This window comes from Lampris incognitus, chromosome 10 (assembly GCF_029633865.1).
Source record: "Lampris incognitus isolate fLamInc1 chromosome 10, fLamInc1.hap2, whole genome shotgun sequence".
Lineage (NCBI taxonomy): Eukaryota > Metazoa > Chordata > Actinopteri > Lampriformes > Lampridae > Lampris > Lampris incognitus.
In genome coordinates this window covers 52,251,662-52,269,168 of record NC_079220.1, presented here as the reverse complement: position 1 = coordinate 52,269,168, position 17,507 = coordinate 52,251,662, and the positions used below count along the sequence as shown (strand labels likewise).

General features: G+C 46.1%; 2 protein-coding genes across 6 annotated transcripts in view; both read right to left on the bottom strand.

Annotated features, from left to right (window-relative positions):
- The window catches only part of crebbpb (CREB binding protein b), an 81,661-nt gene extending 72,577 nt beyond the window's left edge, over positions 1-9,084 (bottom strand). For all 5 annotated transcript variants that reach the window (XM_056288804.1, XM_056288806.1, XM_056288805.1 and 2 more), the window contains exon 1: positions 8,046-9,084. In XM_056288804.1, the coding sequence (XP_056144779.1) occupies positions 8,046-8,133 (88 nt within the window). In that variant the 5' untranslated portion in view covers positions 8,134-9,084. The remainder of the gene's footprint in view (positions 1-8,045) is intronic.
- Positions 9,085-12,866: 3,782 nt separating this feature from the next.
- Positions 12,867-17,507, bottom strand: part of LOC130119308 (adenylate cyclase type 9-like) — a 45,031-nt gene continuing 40,390 nt past the window's right edge. Inside the window, 2 exon segments of the mRNA XM_056287765.1 lie at positions 12,867-13,262; positions 13,305-14,403. Coding sequence (XP_056143740.1) covers positions 12,993-13,262; positions 13,305-14,403 — 1,369 coding nt within the window. The 3' untranslated portion in view covers positions 12,867-12,992.

Here is a 17,507-nt window from a genome sequence, read left to right as displayed (position 1 = left end):
GCCACCAAAAATCATGCTCAACAACTGTCCGCCATTGCGCGCTCTCTTCACATGCTCGGACGGCTTCGGTTTTACCCATTTTCGTCCAGTTTGAGATGTTGTCCGTGTACGAGATCGCTGGTCTGCCTCGCCTTTTGCCTTCAGCTTTGCCTTGCAGCATATTTTTCATAACACTGCAGGTCTTACGACGCACAGCACGGCCGAAATATTCTAGTTTTCGTCTCCGAATGGTCGACAGAAGGATCATATTTGTTCCAAGCTGCTGTAGCACACTTTCATTTGTATGTTTTTCTATCCAACCAATTCTCAGCAAACGGCGGTAAAACCGCATTTCGGCAGCTCTGATTTTCTTTTCATTTATTTTATGCAAAGTCCATCCTTCACTTCCGTAAATCATGACTGGCCATACGTCTGTTTGTAGCATCTTCATTTTCAGACTGGTTGAGATGGAGTGATCTTTCCATAAGTTATTTAGTTGGATCATTCGTTGCTTTGCCATCCCGATTCTAATTTTGATGTCAGTAGTACGCGAACCATTTGCCGCTTTGATCGAGCCCAGATAATTAATTAAAAAGTGTGCTTTAAAATTGGGCTAGATTTAGCCGGATATATTCTCAAGTAGAAGACAGCCAACGCGTAGCCATCAAATTGAAAACCTGTCTAGAGCTCAGTGGGAAGTACCGTGGTAGGCAAAGGCTAGATTTATGGTTCTGCATCGAGGTGACTGTGGGGCTCCATCGTAGGTGCATCCTACGCCATATCATGCATGAGAAATTGGGCGCCGGGGCAATCATGTATATATCATCTGACGCTCATTGGCACAAAGAAGGTTTGCAATGTAAAAGCTGTGAGCAAAAAGAGCTATTTTTTTGCCACTGTTGAGGAAGACAAAATTACATTGGAAGAGGAGACTGTCTGTGAAACCACAACATGTCTAGGTAGAAGGCTGGGGAATTCACCATGTTTGTTCGCCAAATCCAAGAGATGGATGAACAGTGCTGGCACTGAAAACGTGGAGCAGGGTAAGCGGCCCAAGCAAACAAATCGCAGCTCTTGCGGTGTCCGTGTGACCCGTGTTGTGCAGTTGCAGAGTTGACTCTAGGCTACGGCATAGCCCCTTGCATAGCAACAGAGACAATGCCATAGCCTAAAGTGGTGCCCCACGGTCACCTTGACTTGGAACCATACATCGGCCGTAATACAACCAACATGTGGGCACAACGCTTGAAAAAATCCAGAGTCAAACAGAAAGACAGAGGAAGATAAAAGGAGGCAACCCACTGCTTTGCCAGACGCACAGACATTTATGACATGTCCTGTTTATTTTTTTAAAATACATGTGCAACCCTATTTCATGTTAAAGATACACTACCAGAATTTACTGTTGAATAAACATTTGCGACACAGATATATCCGAGACAATTTGCTTTTTTTTCTTTAATGGCAACTACGGCTGCAACTAATGATTTATTTCATAATTTATTTTTGATTTCAATTGATCTATTAATCATTTAGTCTGTTATTTTAAGTCGTAAATATCCATGCTCAGCCTAGGTTTCCAGAATCCAAAGAACACCATCTTCAACTTAACCTCTCTAACCCCGAGCTCCTTGTCATCCCAGCCAGGCCCTCTTTGCAACAAGAGACCATTATCCAGCTCGAATCAGCCCACCTCATGCCCACAAAGTCTGCCCGAAACTTGAGTGTCATGATTGATGACCAACTAACCTTTAAGGTTCGCATGGCGTCAATTGCTCGGTTGTGTCGATTTGTCTTATACAACATCAGGAAGAGCAGATCATACTCGTCTGAGCATGCAGCACAACTCCTGGTACAGGCTCTTCTAATATCGCTCACCGACTAATGCAACTCCTTAGTGGCAGGCCTACCTGCATGTACGTTCAAACCCCTGCAGATGATGCAGAACGCGGCGGCACATCTGGTCTTCAACCAACCCAAAAAAGCACATCACCCCCGCTGTTCATATCCCTCCACTGGCTCCCAGTTGCCGCCCGCATCAAATTCAAAGCCCTTACGGTTGCTTACAAAACGGCAACTAATACAGCTCCCGTCTACCCGAACTCCCTGATTCAGGTCTATGCTCCCTCCCGCTCACTACGCTCTGCCAATGAAAGGCGCCTGGTATTACCACCACAACAGGGCCCCAAGTCGCTAGCTAGACTCTTCTCTTCTGTAGTTCCACGGTGGTGGAACGAGTTACCAAACTCTGTTCGATAGGCAGAGTACCTCTCAATCTTTAAGAAAAGACTGAAGACCCAGCTCTTTCGTGAACACCTCTGCACTTGATGGACTGACGAATAAATAAGTAAATAAATAAAATCTGCTTCTCCGCATTGCCTCTGTGCACTCACTGCCTGTTGGCCCCTACGTCCTATCGGACTCGAACTTAGCTTTATGGCACTTACTCATGTCGTTCTCTCCGGTCTAGAGCCTTGCTTGTGTTGTATCAGCTCTGACTCACGTCGCTCTGGATAAAAGCGTCTGCTAAATGAAATTGTAATTAATCAGTGACGTCTCAGAACTGTTTATTTAGCCTGACAAACAGCCAAAAAAAAAAAAACCCTCAGGTGTTAATTTCATAATGACAAATCAGAGCAAGGCAAGCAAATCTTAGTATTTATGAAACTGCAACCAACTTTTGGTATTTTTACGAGATGAATGACTCAAACGATTACCCACTATCAAAACAGTAACTGATCTTCTGTCAATTCACTAATCGTTTCAGCACGAATGGCAACCCTGCCTGCTAACACCGCTTTATTATATTCCATTCATATTTTGATTACTCAATATAATGGCACATATTACAAGACCCACGGATATGCATACAAGGTTTCACCAACCTTGTATCCAACTATCATGCTGTGTGCATTTTATGTTAAAGTATTATCATTCATCCATACGCATAGTAAATCTAGAAACTCTCATTTGACACTGGTTATACACTGACCCTTACCTGTGCTATATTTACTTGCACTGTCACAGAAAAAAAAACGACTGGACTGTCTCCTGAATAGGAGGATGGATGACTCCAACCCTGGCCAAAATTCAGCAAATGCTGCCACAGTTCAGATGCATTTAACTGTAATATGTCAAATCTAAATGAAACGGTGATAATGAAAATGATACAAATGTTCATGCACACATTTTATTTTAACAAGTTCTGTTAATGCAGGCTACAGCTGACATCCGTGAGCACTCTTCCTGGTTGTCGTACAGTAGTCTGGTGGCGCACAGCTCCTCCACTTAAGAGCCATGTCCCCAAGCACTACCGTTACACTGTCAGTATGTAAAATAACAAATCAACTTCGCCAATATGTACAGCCTGCTTTTCATAAATTCTTTAGAAGCATGTAGAAAACTGAAACGGTTTGCCCTACGATTGAGTTTCTCCCCTACCAGCAACAACTCTGGCGTCAGAGAGTGAATCCTGGTGTCTCCACATCCCGCCGGTGGAACTACACTTCCACTTTCATGTTTGGACCATTTATGTAACTCATTAGCGGTGCAGGGCTCAGAGCTGGCCGTATTTACCACTTTTAAGACATTTTGCCACTCAAGACATTCCCTTTCTGCTGAATATTCTGAGAAACATTATATATTGTATACAATTATACATTATTATACAATTATGTATTTTTTCGCCTCTACCCAGCATGTCCAGTTCTTGAAATTGCGCTTTTTAGGTTTCTAAAGCTTGGGCTTCTCATCAATCTGTATTTGAATATTTAAAAAAGTGTGTTGGACACCCAATTACGACTCTTTTTGGGTGGTAACAGGCTGGGACACGAGGCTCATGTAAGCATGCACAGTTTCAAGTTGGCTTTGGATTTGTATTACGAAATTGTACAGGAGCTGACGTATGCAAGATTTTATAAATCAATTATTTTTTGAACATACGCAGTTTTCTTGTTTTTAGCGTAGACCCTAAACAAGGATTTAAACTTGAAGCCCCTGATCCCTTCATGTCTGCAAGCTGCAGTACCCTGCCTGTAAGGTAGGTTGATTATTCAGAAAAATATAGCCTAACACAAACATTTTGAAGACACACTTTTTTCTTATTAAACATTACTTATGATATAGAATATAACTTAATGTAACAATCAACTCTTTGCCATAGTCCTGTATTAAAAAAGTAGGCTAACAAGAAATCACCAAAAAAGGACTGTAAATACCCAAATCACAATATATTTTTATAAATTCAGCACTTTAAGAATTGATATAATATCGAATCAGGAGGTCCCTGACAATTCACATCCCAATCAGCTGCATTCATATCTGTGACTTTAAGGATCTGTTTTTATCATAGTAGGCTAGGCAAGGCATTGCTTTCTGTATTGTTAATCATAATGGATACACTTTACCAATGGGAAACGTGACTTGCTGAGCCAAGCCCATCAAGGTATATGTGCATCATGACTCCGTTCTAATCCAGGTTAAACTCAGCGACTTTGGCCATTAACAGGGCTACCCAGCTTTGCAAGCCTGTTGCAGGGGCTGAAATAGTTGAGGTTGTGCAGTTATGGGAAAAAAATGTTCAACAGTGGCAAGGTGCAGTGAGAAATCAATGAAATATTGTCCAAATAGTGAACAAACCTCTATTTTATTAATCTATTTATATTTTTCTTTATTCATACCTTTGTAGTTCGGTGTTCTGTATGTGCAGTATTGTTAGGTCACTTCATCGGTTTAAAAGAGTCTGCAAGCAAAGACTCAGTGAGCATGAGCAGAGAGAAAAGAGAGGCGTGTCTCCAAACTTCCACCTGACATTTTTCCTGGAATTACTGCCTATCTTTTGCCCTAAATGAAAAAAGAAAAAAAGCCACTTTGCTTATCCAGATTGCTATTGCAATCAGACAGTCAATCGTCTCAGTATACTCGAAATCTTGTGCCACATCCAGAACTTCAGAAGGAAGCAGGTCCATAAGATGCACAGCGCGGTGCCATACTGACTGTGTGTGAGTGAGCGCGTTGACTGAGGCAGGGGGAGCGTCTGGCAGCAGTAGAGGAGGCAGGAGTATCAGGCTGCTTTACTGCCCAGCGACAGCTACTGTCGCCCCACTGAGCTACCTTGGCCGAGGACCCACGGCTGTCAGCCTGCTAAGGATACTACAGCTGCTGATGGGCAACAAGAAAGAGAGAACAAAGAAACTCAACATCCCTCAGCTGTTTGTAAATGGCAGACAGATGTTCCCAATCTCTGCTGTGAATTGAATTGAGCAAATGTGCTGGGCTTTGTATACTCCCTGCAAGACGAGAATTAAGAGGTCACGGTGGAGTAATCCCTGAATTGTCCGTATTAGAATTAAGTGGTCTATTCTTTCCCCCATGTAAACAATGCAGATGAGACTGAGGAAATTGTGCAGCCAAGTGCACAATTTATACGAACAGTTATGTTCACTCCAAGTCAAGCTATACGGTATATTTGTATTTTGTAACTGGTGGTGGAAAAAATACCAAGTGCTATGGATAAAGTCTAGCACTTCTCAAACTTTAGGCTCGAGACCACTGTCTTTCCCTGTTACAATTCTGAACTGCCCTTACTGTTATCAAAATAAACAAATTCAAATGAATATAAATGAGTGTAGTTGTGCAATGTGGCTCGCCATGCCACTGCTGCCATGTCCCTGAATTTAACATATCTGATCATGGGTAAAAATGTCCCATATTTCATTAAGTGTGGGAAAAAAGCTCAGATATTTGCAGCCCTCCAACACTCCTCCTTCTGTCATTGCCTCCTGACGTCACACACTGGCATCTGACAGCCACTGAACACTACTCCATGATCCCACGCTACCTTTCAAGGGAGACACCAGCAATTTAGGGCTTCCCCAGATTAAATTGCAGGTCTATGTCACAACCAAATACAGCTGATGACCTGGATATCAAACCAATGACCATGGTTCTACCTGTGGAGACATTCACACAATTCTACTCATTCTACAGCTGAGTCAAACTATGACAAGACGAGCATTTTAGCTGGCATGCAAGAAACTAGTTGTTGACCATTTCTGGCCAACTGCTGACCCATAACATTAACATGAAAAACACAGGGAAATCATTTCTTTGGCACTTACATACACCTCAGCACAAACGAGAACCACACATCTGCAACAAACAGCAATCATACTCAACGTTAGCAGCAAAATATTGAGGTAGTAGTAAAAGGGGAGAAGGTTAATTGAAATCTAACACTCGCCAGTTGCCAAATGCAGGTAAATTTAGTCTTTGGCTAGTAAATTATGGAGACCACCCGCCATTCTGGCCAGTACCAACAATGAATGTCCTGCTTGCGCTGGAGAAAGCCGTTGGTTTGCCGTCCCTTCAATTTGCATGTGTTGTGCATAGTCCATAATTGCGTCAGTCGTCAAACCGCACAATTTTTTGTTAAAGCATTTGAGGTACTTGTCGTCCGGGCAGTTTAAATAAACCCAGCTATGTGGAGACTTATTGTGGGAGCGGAGACCCCAGGAAAGAAGAGGAAAACAGGCGAACTTCAGGCCGAAGAGAACACTGCTGCCACAGCCAATGCAAGCACTGGTCTCATCCACCGACACTGTCATCGAACGGGAGACAAGAAAGAGGAAAACCGCTTGGGAGCAAACTGAAGGAGACTGAACACGCTACAACTGAATAATAACAATTAAAAAAGAAACATTAATAAGAGCTACCACTCTGAACTTATTGCTGCTACCTATCTTTACTTGTTATTGTCAAATCCTCTAGAATAGTTCAAACTCCTTAAAAAAAATTATCCTTGCACTTAAACGCGAATAGCACCGAATCTATTAATCCAAATGTGTTACGGCGGTGTTAGAACAGCTGAATATTTCTGCAGTTAAGTGTTATTGCTATTATTACTGCACACTACTATGATATTGATTGAGAATCGAGAACAAGATGACATGCTTCATAGTAATAACAGCAAATTACAACAGTAAAAAGCAGAATTTTTGGCCTGGTAAACAAAAAAAACTTGTCTGGCCAGTAAAATCTTTTCTTGTACCTGCTACCTTGGCAAGTTAAGTCAAAACAAGGAATCTGGGATCCTACACTTACGCCTCCAAATCTTGGGAAGTAGTAATACTGGTTTGATTGGGTGAGAACCTCTAGGCTAGTTTAACATTCAATTTCGCCAGTTTCTCAACTCTGCAGCTCTGAACTGCTGAAACATGGTTAGTCGTGTAATTTGGCGGTGTGGGGAGGGGGGCTGAAATTAGACACCAAGACTAGGCAAAAGGTAAGGGCTAATGTCAAGACCATCCATCAGGGGACTTTTCAGAGTTGTCCTATACTGCACGAGTACCTGAGCAAAATGACAACCCGCATTTCAACACCCTTTATGTGGGGGGCCACTTAACTGGCGGTTCATCAGCCCCCTTACAGTAGGGGTGGGCAATGTTACCCAGGGAGGGCTTCAGTGTGGATGAAGGGTTTTTGTTCCAACCAAGTCATTACACACCTGTGTCTCCTAATCAAGTTCCCCAAAGCAAAGACGCTACTGGTTGATTAGTGGGACCAGGTGTGTAACACTGCTTGGTCGGGAAACAAAAACCTCCACCCACACTGGCCCTTCCTAGATAAGATTGCCCACCCCCTTGCCTTTGCAGAGATCCTCTTGGCTAAGTAAATCCCTTACAGCCGCAGCGCAACGCCAGCTCAGTAAACTTTAAAAAGCACCCAAAATAAAATAAATTTTGTGGTGAACATCGAAACAAGATGGGGGGGGGTGTAAGCTCTCTAAAGCTGCACTTTTCCCAAATTCGACTCGCATCAGCTCCAAAAAACGGATCGATAACACACCAGATCTGCACTTCGGGGGGGGGGCCGCTTAACCATGCGGGTTAAGCGCCCCCCCCACGAAGTGCAGATCTGCACTTCATCGGGGGGGCGCTTAACCCGCGCGCCCGGCGGGACCGTCACAACCTCCGGGGCGCAAGCGTCTCGCTACATTCGGCGCACGCCGAAGGTTCGAAACCCCAGCTCGCGCCGAGCGCTCGCAGTCTTACGTAAATGGTTCTTACCTGGGCCGTCGGACGCCAAGAGGGCAGGTGAACTGAGCTTCGGCCGCTTCGGATTGGGGGGTCCGACGTCCAGCAGGTTGTCCGCCATTGTGATCGGGAAAGCCGAACGAGGGCGAAACGACAAGATCTCCCCCTCCGGCGACTCCCCGCCCCGCCGGCGGGTGTTAGTTGATAAGGAGGGGGGGGTTCCTTCGCGTGCTCGCCCCGCGGAAGAATCGGCCGGTTTGGCCGGCGGACCGAAGTGAGACGTCTCCGCGCGAGCCAGCCTAGGGGGGGTGGGGGCGAGGGGGAGGAGGCGGAACGTTTTCAGAAGGGCAACAGCGCCACGCTTCGCCCGCGACGATCACCCCATGATAATCCAGCGCCCGACACCCACATAATTATATCCTTTTAACGGCGACGTCCGTAAATGATTCCGGCCGGAGGAGAGAAAAAAAAAAAGGACCAAAAAAAACCCAAAAAAAACAAAAACACAATCGCGAGGATATCACGCCGAGCCGCGCGCGGGTCCCTTTCGCCACGGATTGCCGGCTTGGCGTCGTCGGCGCGGGATCATTGTTTTTTTTCGTCGGCCGGCACGAGCCCCCCCTTTTTTCTTTTTTTAAATTCGATTTTCGGCTCGAGCGCCGAGGCGACAGCATGCGCCCCCTCCCGATATTTCCCGCGCGCGCGCCGGATATTTCGCCCCCCCTGGACGCGGCGTCTCTCTCTCGCCAAACGCGCCGGCTCGGCGCGGAGACACTGCCGAGAAGCGGCGCTCTCCGAAAGGGAAATCGAACATACGAGGAGGAGGAGGAGGAGGAGGTGGTGGTGGTGGTGGTGGTGGTGGAGGAGGTGGTGGAGGGAGGGGGGGCTTTCGGAGACGACCCGAAAAAAAAAAAAAAAGCCGCCCGATCGTCACATGTTTGCAACGTTCCCCTTCCCGACGGAAGAATCTTCGCTTTTTTGCGCCCAAAAGCCGTCCGGCTCCGGTCCGGAGAGCTGGATTCGGTCTCGAAAATAACGCTTCCCCCTCCGAAATCCTGGTCGTGTGAGCCGCGTCAAGATGGCGGCTGTTGATTGCTCCGATACGAGAGAGAGAGAGGAGAAAAAAAAAAAGTTTTTTTTTCTTTTCAGCTAGACTGGCTGGGGGGGGAGGGGGAGGGGGAGAGGAGGGGCGGGGCGGGGGGAGGGCGCTGTTGCTTTATCACGCCCTTACGCAAAAAAACCCCTGCGTCCCACCGTGTGCGTCATGCGGACGTACGTCAAGCGGCCTCTAGGGGCGGAATAACCTCGACAACGGGCGCCGGGATCACTAATGCGCGCTCGGTTCTTCCGAACCTCCGTTTTGTGAAGGAATTCTGTCGCCCTCGCGGAACCCCCCCTCCCTCCCCCCCCGGACCGGCGCCTGCTAAACGTGTGGCACCGGTCGTCGTTTCGTAACTTTGTATCGGAGGAACCTACCTGTGTGTAAAACGCACGATCCGAATCCAATTGTTGTGCACATTTCACAATATTCGCCATGGCAATTGTTTCCCCCCAAAAAATCTTGCTTTATTTTCCTTTTATATATATATATATATATATATATATATATATATGCCTTCATATGCAAACTTCTTACTGTGCAAACTTCTTACTGTGCAAACAAAACAATCCTAAAGGAAGCAGGAGTTCGTCCTAACTTTGCCCTTGTTGGTTACTGAAATAATTCTAATATAAATCTCTAGCAGTACGTCTTTTTCTGCGTGTGTGCAGCCATGCTGAAGCTCCTAATTGTCTTGGCAGGTCATGTTTTCTGAGATGGGCATTGGGGTGGGGGTGGGGGGGGGCATTCCAGCTCACATCCCCAACCATGGTTTTAAAAATCTCTTCCAAAACACACACCGTTACAGTTTCACGAACACTCACACGTCTGTATATATACATGCAGGCGGACAGAATACAGAAGTATTGTTTCAACACGGTTAACTCGATCCTCTCTTTTACTGTGTAATAACTTGGCACATGCAAATGTATGAATGATAGAAAATGCTCAGTCACTCTACAGTTAGAAAGGCATTAAATATGTACATAAAAAGTGGGCGCTTTGTGCAAAGGTATACATCAGTGGCTATGTAAATCATGTATGTTCGGCGTGCACAACAGAACCTGCAAAGCCAAAAAGGGGTAAAGGATAAAACATGGAGGGGGAAAAAAAATCTAACAGATGGCAATGACACTCTTTGGCATCAAAATATTTCCGGTTCGACAAGAATTCTTACAGTTCAGATTGCCGTTCACATTTTAAATCGAAACAGTGCAAAATAATATTTGATTGTTGATAGATGGCAAATTAAAGCTGTGGTTTAAGTGGCAAAACCTGATGTTTATTTTGTCTGCAGATCTTGGGTTAACACCACTTCCTTTCCCTTTGTTCCTGTTCGTGGCAAATACAATAATAATCCAGAAAAAAGAAAAAAGAACCAATATATCAGGCTGAATTCATGAAAAAAAAATTTGTTCAAAAGAGCTCATCAACATTACCAAGAAAAAAGTAATCTAGTTTATGCACATTACTTGGTACTTATGTGTCGTGACCTCTACCATGTCCCTCATTAATAGCAACACTGATTATTCAGCACAGCTCCTGGCTGCAGTATACAGAATGTGAAGCTACTCTAAGGGTTGTGAGCTCATAAGCGTTAAAGAAAGAAAGATTTCTTTCAAATAAATAATGCTTCATGACGACCATTGCACCTAAAACAACCTAAACCTAGCTGGGCAATAATAGGCCTTATACAGTACAGAATACAAAGCCATACAGTAAAGCTCGAACAGCAATTCATGATGAATATCGCCGCTTGCGTAACATGAACACAAAGGAGTTTTATAGCAACAGATTGCACACAAAAAAAAGCCAATCAATATAGAAAAAGCTTGATGTGGTTACTATGAAATACTATATGTATTGACAAAAGGCACTGCTCAAAGAGATATGGGAGCTTATTCTTTTTTCTTTTTTCTTTTGCTCAAACTTCACGAGATTGTGAAGTTTGACAAAACTAAACAAGTAGTACAAGTAAACATACTCCTGCTAAAGTACAGCAAAAGCCTCAAAGAAATGGATGAAATCTTCAAATCAATGAAACCGAAAGGCTCGTGAAGTAAACGGCGTAAAAGCAAAGATAAAAGGCACTAGATACCCCAAGTCTTACGCAAAGAGCCAAGCACACGGACAAACCACTCAACAACTAAGGTAAAATGCAACGTGCCGCTGTCGAGACAAGTCGTATTCCCAACCCCAAAAAAGGCAAATTGGCGCTGGAATACGTTGTGCCATTTTCCAGTCATGTTCAGCCGAGCAGGAAAGACTGTCAGAGTTCTGCACAGCGAAACCGCAGCGGCTGTCATCAGGTCGCTTGAGAGCGAAGCCTCAACCGGTCTTCCTCAAACAGCTTATCTGACCCAAACGCTATGGAATAAATGCAAACGACCCCAAAAAAGCGTAAAAATACCTAGAGAGTCAGAATGAAACACCATCACTTTGTGTGCAAAGTGTTGGGACGACAGAGCCACTCTCAATCACGTGCCACTGCTAATGATGCCAGTCTGATGTGAATAGTTTGCATATCCCTATCCGTCATTTAGCCTCGGATTCACAGTTTAAGTTTTTTTTTTAATTTTGATGCAATAAAACAGACTTTTTTTTCTCCATTTGTGGCATTTCTAGTTGATTATCTCGCTCTGTCTAAAAGCGACTATTCTAGACAGCAACTTGCTCTAAGTATCAAATGTCACAGCTAAAGAGCAGCGGCGTCTACTAATACCTACTGAAATACTTCTCAACAGTAAATAAAGTTATTAAAGTTCCCCAAAAGGAGCATTATACTGGATCGTGGAGAGAGGGGCAGATACAGCGCGCTAGCCTCTGATGCGAACACTCAGCCTCATCTACAATGCTCATGCGGCTAGCATGCTAGCTCCATTTAGCCGAGGCCGCCGGCCCCAAGTAGGCTGCCGGGGAAACACATAGGCCCTCACAGAAGGCTAGAGGAAAGAGCTGCCACATCACCAAGGAAGATGCAGTTTCTCGACCGCACTCTGAAACCCCACGTCGCTCGGCAGTTTCATCTCATCAGAAACGTAACTCGAGCGTGTTTCTCGACAAGGAAACCTGGACCGCAGCTGTGACATACACGGGTATACAGTATGCATGCACAAACGCACAACACACAGCTAAAGCTTCTCTGCCTTCAGCCTGTATTGATTAGACTGTGCTCTGCCTTTCATGTGGCATTTAAGTTTTTCATTAAGCACATTAAAACATCCTCTTCGGCGCAGTGTTTTCACGGAGGGTTCCCATGCAGATTGTATTAAAACATGAAGTCGTCCTCGCAGAACACTGATCCCCCCCCCCCACGTACTGATTTCCCTCAAACTACAGCGCTTTCCCCATCAGTAGGGTCAGCATACCTACGGGGTCAGCAGTTGTTACAGACAGAAATAAGACTGTAATAATACTGTTAAACGAGACAGATTTGAGAGCATATGTATGACATATACATATTTCTTCCAAAATAAAATTTGTACCAGTTTCCCTTTTACACCTTTAGCTCTTCCCTTCCACCAAAAAGGCTTAATCTAAACATTATTCTAGTCTAAAGGCACTTAAAAGACGCATGGGATACAAAAGGAATAAAATAAATACAAAGACTCAAGGTTAAAGGTGTTAATAATCATCAAGTGGATTAATGGGGGATGATGGGATTTGTGGCAAGTAAAAGAAAGTTCAATATCAGCCATCGCATCGTCCCATTTCCCATGTGCATTCCTGTCTGGTATGCTTTCTGTGGTCCCACCTGCACTCTCCACTGACAATAACAGCCACACGTGCACACCAAATTCAAGAAGTGCCAACAGGCTGGATCAACAGGCTGGGTTTAAAGGGCAGAAGGCTAATGATAAAAGTACCACTGCAGACAACTCTTAAAGTTTGGTTAGCTCTCCAGTGTTCTTCTCATAATCATCTTCATGTTTGTCTTGCGCCATCGCTCCCTGCGACTCCGTCAAATTTTGGGCTGTATTTTGCTGGGCCGTGGGAGAGATGATGGGCTGTTCAAAGATTGTAGATTGAGGAGCACTTCCTAGATTGGTAACAGGCAGAGATGTCAGGCCAGAGTGAGATCGGGAGCGCTTGGTCGGGAAATTCTCTGCAGAGAGACGTCTTGCGTCATGGCTGTCTGGTCTCTCGCCACCCTCTTCCACCGCTTTCTCATGGCCCTGCAGGCCAGTGCCAACCCCCAGGCTGGTAGAGGAACCTGTACCACCACTGGGCACAACAGTGTTGGTAGCACTGGTTGTCACGGTGGTTGTTGGCACCATGCTGGCAATTTCATCAGTGGGCGAGCGCCCAATGCTACCATCCACTTGTGCCCGGATCTCTGGTGAGACTGATAGTTGGTACTGAGGCACAGGGCCACTGTCACTGCTTTTTGGGTACAGGAAGGTCTTCATCTGACCTTTGCCCTTGACATTGACGGTACCACGGTAGTCAAAGTCATATTCCATGCCACTGAGCACACAATAGCTCTCCTCGCTGACCTGAACACGGCACTCTACACCTGTGGTATCCATGCGACTCGCAATGTTTACTGTGTCACCCCAGATGTCATACAGAAGCTTGGTGGTACCAATTACCCCTGCTGTTAGCGGTCCGTGGTTGAACCCTATGCGAAGCTTGAAGCCAAAGCCCAGCATGTTTTTATTGAAGTCATCCACAACATGCATCATCTCCAAAGCAAATTCAAACAACGCTTTGAGGTGGGCGTGAGGGTGCGCCGCGTCGGCACACTGCTGCGCGTTGAGTCCCGACGCTGCCATGTAGGTGGCGCCGATGGTTTTGATCTTTTCAATATTGGCGAAGGTAGGCTTGCGTAATAGCTCATCAAAGTCTCCAATTAGCTCGTTGAGGACGCGGTAGCACTCCTTGCCCCCCTCATAACTCTCCTCGTAGAACTCGCTAAAATTAACAATACTAGCAAAGATGACGCCCACGTTGTCATGGTTCTTGGAGTAGCTCTGGGTGACCTTGAGCTGCTCAGCCACATGGATGGGGATGATATTGCGGAGCAGCCAGTCAGCCTGGTCACGCATGTTCTGGATCTTGATGCGGTGCTGGTCAGCCTCCACGTTGCCATGGTAATGGAGCCGATAGCTGACCTCAAACTCATGGCTGAGGAACCAAACCAGAATGAGGAGCAGGAAGAAGGCCACGCAAGCCTCAGGGCCCAGCAAGTCCTGAGGATGGGGGACTGGGTCCACTAGACTATCAGTTACATCAATGGAGCTGTTGCTGCTATTGGTCTGGTAAACTGACCTGTAGAAGAGATGGAGAAAAGGGAAAAACGGAGGAAACATTTTGAATGAAAGAATAAATGAGACAACTGAGAAGGTTAGAATTAACAGAACTATTATTGATAAGTCATGTTTCATAATCTGTTCTTTAACACGCTGTCTTATTCATCTTCGTGTCCTCATGTGACAAGCGTAAGGTAATATCCAACATGCCGGGTATGACTCAAAAACAAAAGAATGCCAAGGAAAAAAATTGAATCGAGTTGCCAATCACAAACTAACAAGGACTTCAGAACAGAATAGACACGCCATGATCCCCTGTAAGAAAACAACCCATCCAGGACCAAAATTTACCGAACTGCAACAATTTTGTAAACAAGTTGGATAAATTCACCGTTTACTCTTACCAAAACAGGTCTGTTGGGGTAACTGGCTGGCATGGTTAATCTTGAACATAATACGGAGCTAGTGAAGAGTTATAAAACTGTGCATCTCAAACAAGTCAAACAGTGTCCAATATGTCTTTATGCATGCTCAACAATCCAGGTAAGGAAATCACAGGAAGCTGAAGCAGTTCATCTGGTCATCATCTTACAATGCTGTCATTGCAACTATTCCCCAATCCTCTGAGTCGTACACATGGCCATCCATAACTCCCATATTGACAATAACTCTGTAGTTGGCCATAAATTAAAAACGCAGCGTGTCACAGTGCTGCAGATAACGGGTGTGCAGACTCTCAACTGAGGGACCACCTATGTTGTCTGATCAAATAGATGCGAAGGCACAATGAATAAATGGAAAACATTATTTCGAGAAGATGACAAACAAACGTCCAGCGTATCTTACAAACAAGTATGGTAAACCCCAAATTTCTCTTTACCTATCAATGAGCAGCTGAAAAAATAACTCCGCAAATGTTTCCAAATTCATTTATTTACTTATTTATTTTATTACCCCGCCCCCCCCAACTGTACCTGGCCAATTACCCCACTCTTCTGGGCCATCTCGGTTGCTGCTCCACCTCCCCCCCTGCCGAGCCGGGGAGGGCTGCAGACTACCACATGCCTCCTCCAATACATGTGGAGTCGCCAGCCGCTTCTTTTCACCCGACAGTGAGGAGTTTCGCCAGGGGGACGAAGCACGTGGGAGGACCACGCTATCCCCCCCCCCCCCAGAACAGGAGCCCCGACCGACAGAGGAGGCGCTAGTGCAGCGACCAGGACACATACCCACATTCGGCTTCTCACCTGCAGACACAGCCAATTGTGTATGTGGGGACGCCCGACCAAGGCGGAGGTAACACGGGGATTTGAACCAGCGATCCCCGTGTTGATAGGCAAGGGAATAGACCGCCACGCCACCTGGACACCCTATGTCCATCCATCCATCCATTATCCAAACCGCTTATCCTGCTCAGGGTAGCGGGGATGGTGGAGCCTATCCCAGCAGTCCTTGGGTGGCAGGCGGGGAGACACCCTGCTTCCAAATTTAAATAGTAATAGTCTACAAATTATTTGTCTACACTGTATTTCTTCTCCTTCTTTCGGCTTGTTCCCCGTTTCTCAGGGGTTTCCATCAGTACCCGGTGAGGGCACAGCACCAATGGCAGCCGTTGTTAACCTGGGCCTTGACCGATCCGGCACGGAACCTCGACTGATCCGGCATGGTCTTATCAATCCGCATCATGATTTGGCCAAGTTTACATCGGATGCCCTTCCTGGCACAACCACTAACCCTGTATGGACGGGGCCCACAGGTGAAGCGCCGGATGCCATCCCAGTATTCATGGACTTGCGCCTGTATTTAAAGTTTCAAATCTGCATTTGTGAATGACAAAAACGGTGGATTGTCTTACATTTGTTCAGAGATTTGGGAGACAAGCTGAACAGTGGGCTAAAGTCCTCCGATCTACGAATGCATTTTTTTTCCCGCGCAACGTGCACGTCATCAGTCGCATTTGCTTTGCATCACAACTCGCCACCCTGTTAATCAATGGGGAGAAGGGAATACGGCACGACGGCGCAGTGGTTAGCGCTGTCGCTTCACAGCAAGAAGGTCCTGGGTTCGAATCCCGGGGTTGTCCAACCTGGGGGGGAGAGGGGTCATCCTAGGCATCCCAGGTCCTTTCTGTGTGGAGTTTGCATGTTCTCCCCGTGTCCGCGGTGGGTTTTCTCCGGGTGCTCCGGTTTCCCCCCCACCATCAAAAAGACATGCACGTTAGGGTTAATACTCCTGCCTGTGCCCCTGAGCAAGGCATGGCAAGACGAGCTGGAGTTGGTCCTCGGGGGCTGCACGGCGGCTGCCCACTGCTCCTAGCTACACGGCTAGGATGGGTTAAATGCAGAGGAAGAATTTCCCCACGGGGATCAATAAAGCAATAAAATAAAATAAATAAATACAACCAGGGCTGACACAGAGAGCGGGGGGGGGGCATCACAGAAACACCTAACATTTGCAGTTAACGTCGCTTACTGTAATCACAATTGTTTGTGAGACATGATAAACATGTGAAAATCATGTCCTTTGCATTCGTTCAGTGTTTCTGTGGATTTTTTTTTTTTTTAAACTTTTCAACAAATCTGGTTCCAACACTAAGCTCATCTTGGTTCAACCCTCAGCTCATCTAATCCACGAGTGAGATGTGATCTGATTCTTCAGTGATGCGTTCATATTGCTCACAGATGTGAGAAAACCTTACGGATCGTCATGTGCTTTTGACAACAACATCCATCCATCCACCAATCCATCATCCGAACTGCTTATCCTGCTCTCGGGGTCGCTGGAGCCTATCCCAGCAGTCATTGCGCGGCAGGCGGGGAGACACCCTGGACAGGCCGCCAGACCATCACACACACATTCATACCTAAGGACAATTTAGTATGGCCGATTCACCTGACCTACACATCTTTGGACAGTGGGAGGAAACCGGAGCCCCAGGAGGAAACCCACGCAGACACGGGGAGAACATGCAAACTCCACACACAGAGGACGACCCGAGGCGGCCCACAAGGTTGGACTACCCCGGGGCTCGAACCCAGGACCTTCTTGCTGTGAGGCGACCGCACTAACCACTGCACCACCGCGCCGCCTGACAACAACATGCACTGGCAAAATCAAGGCGCGTGGAGAGAGACTGAGCGAAAA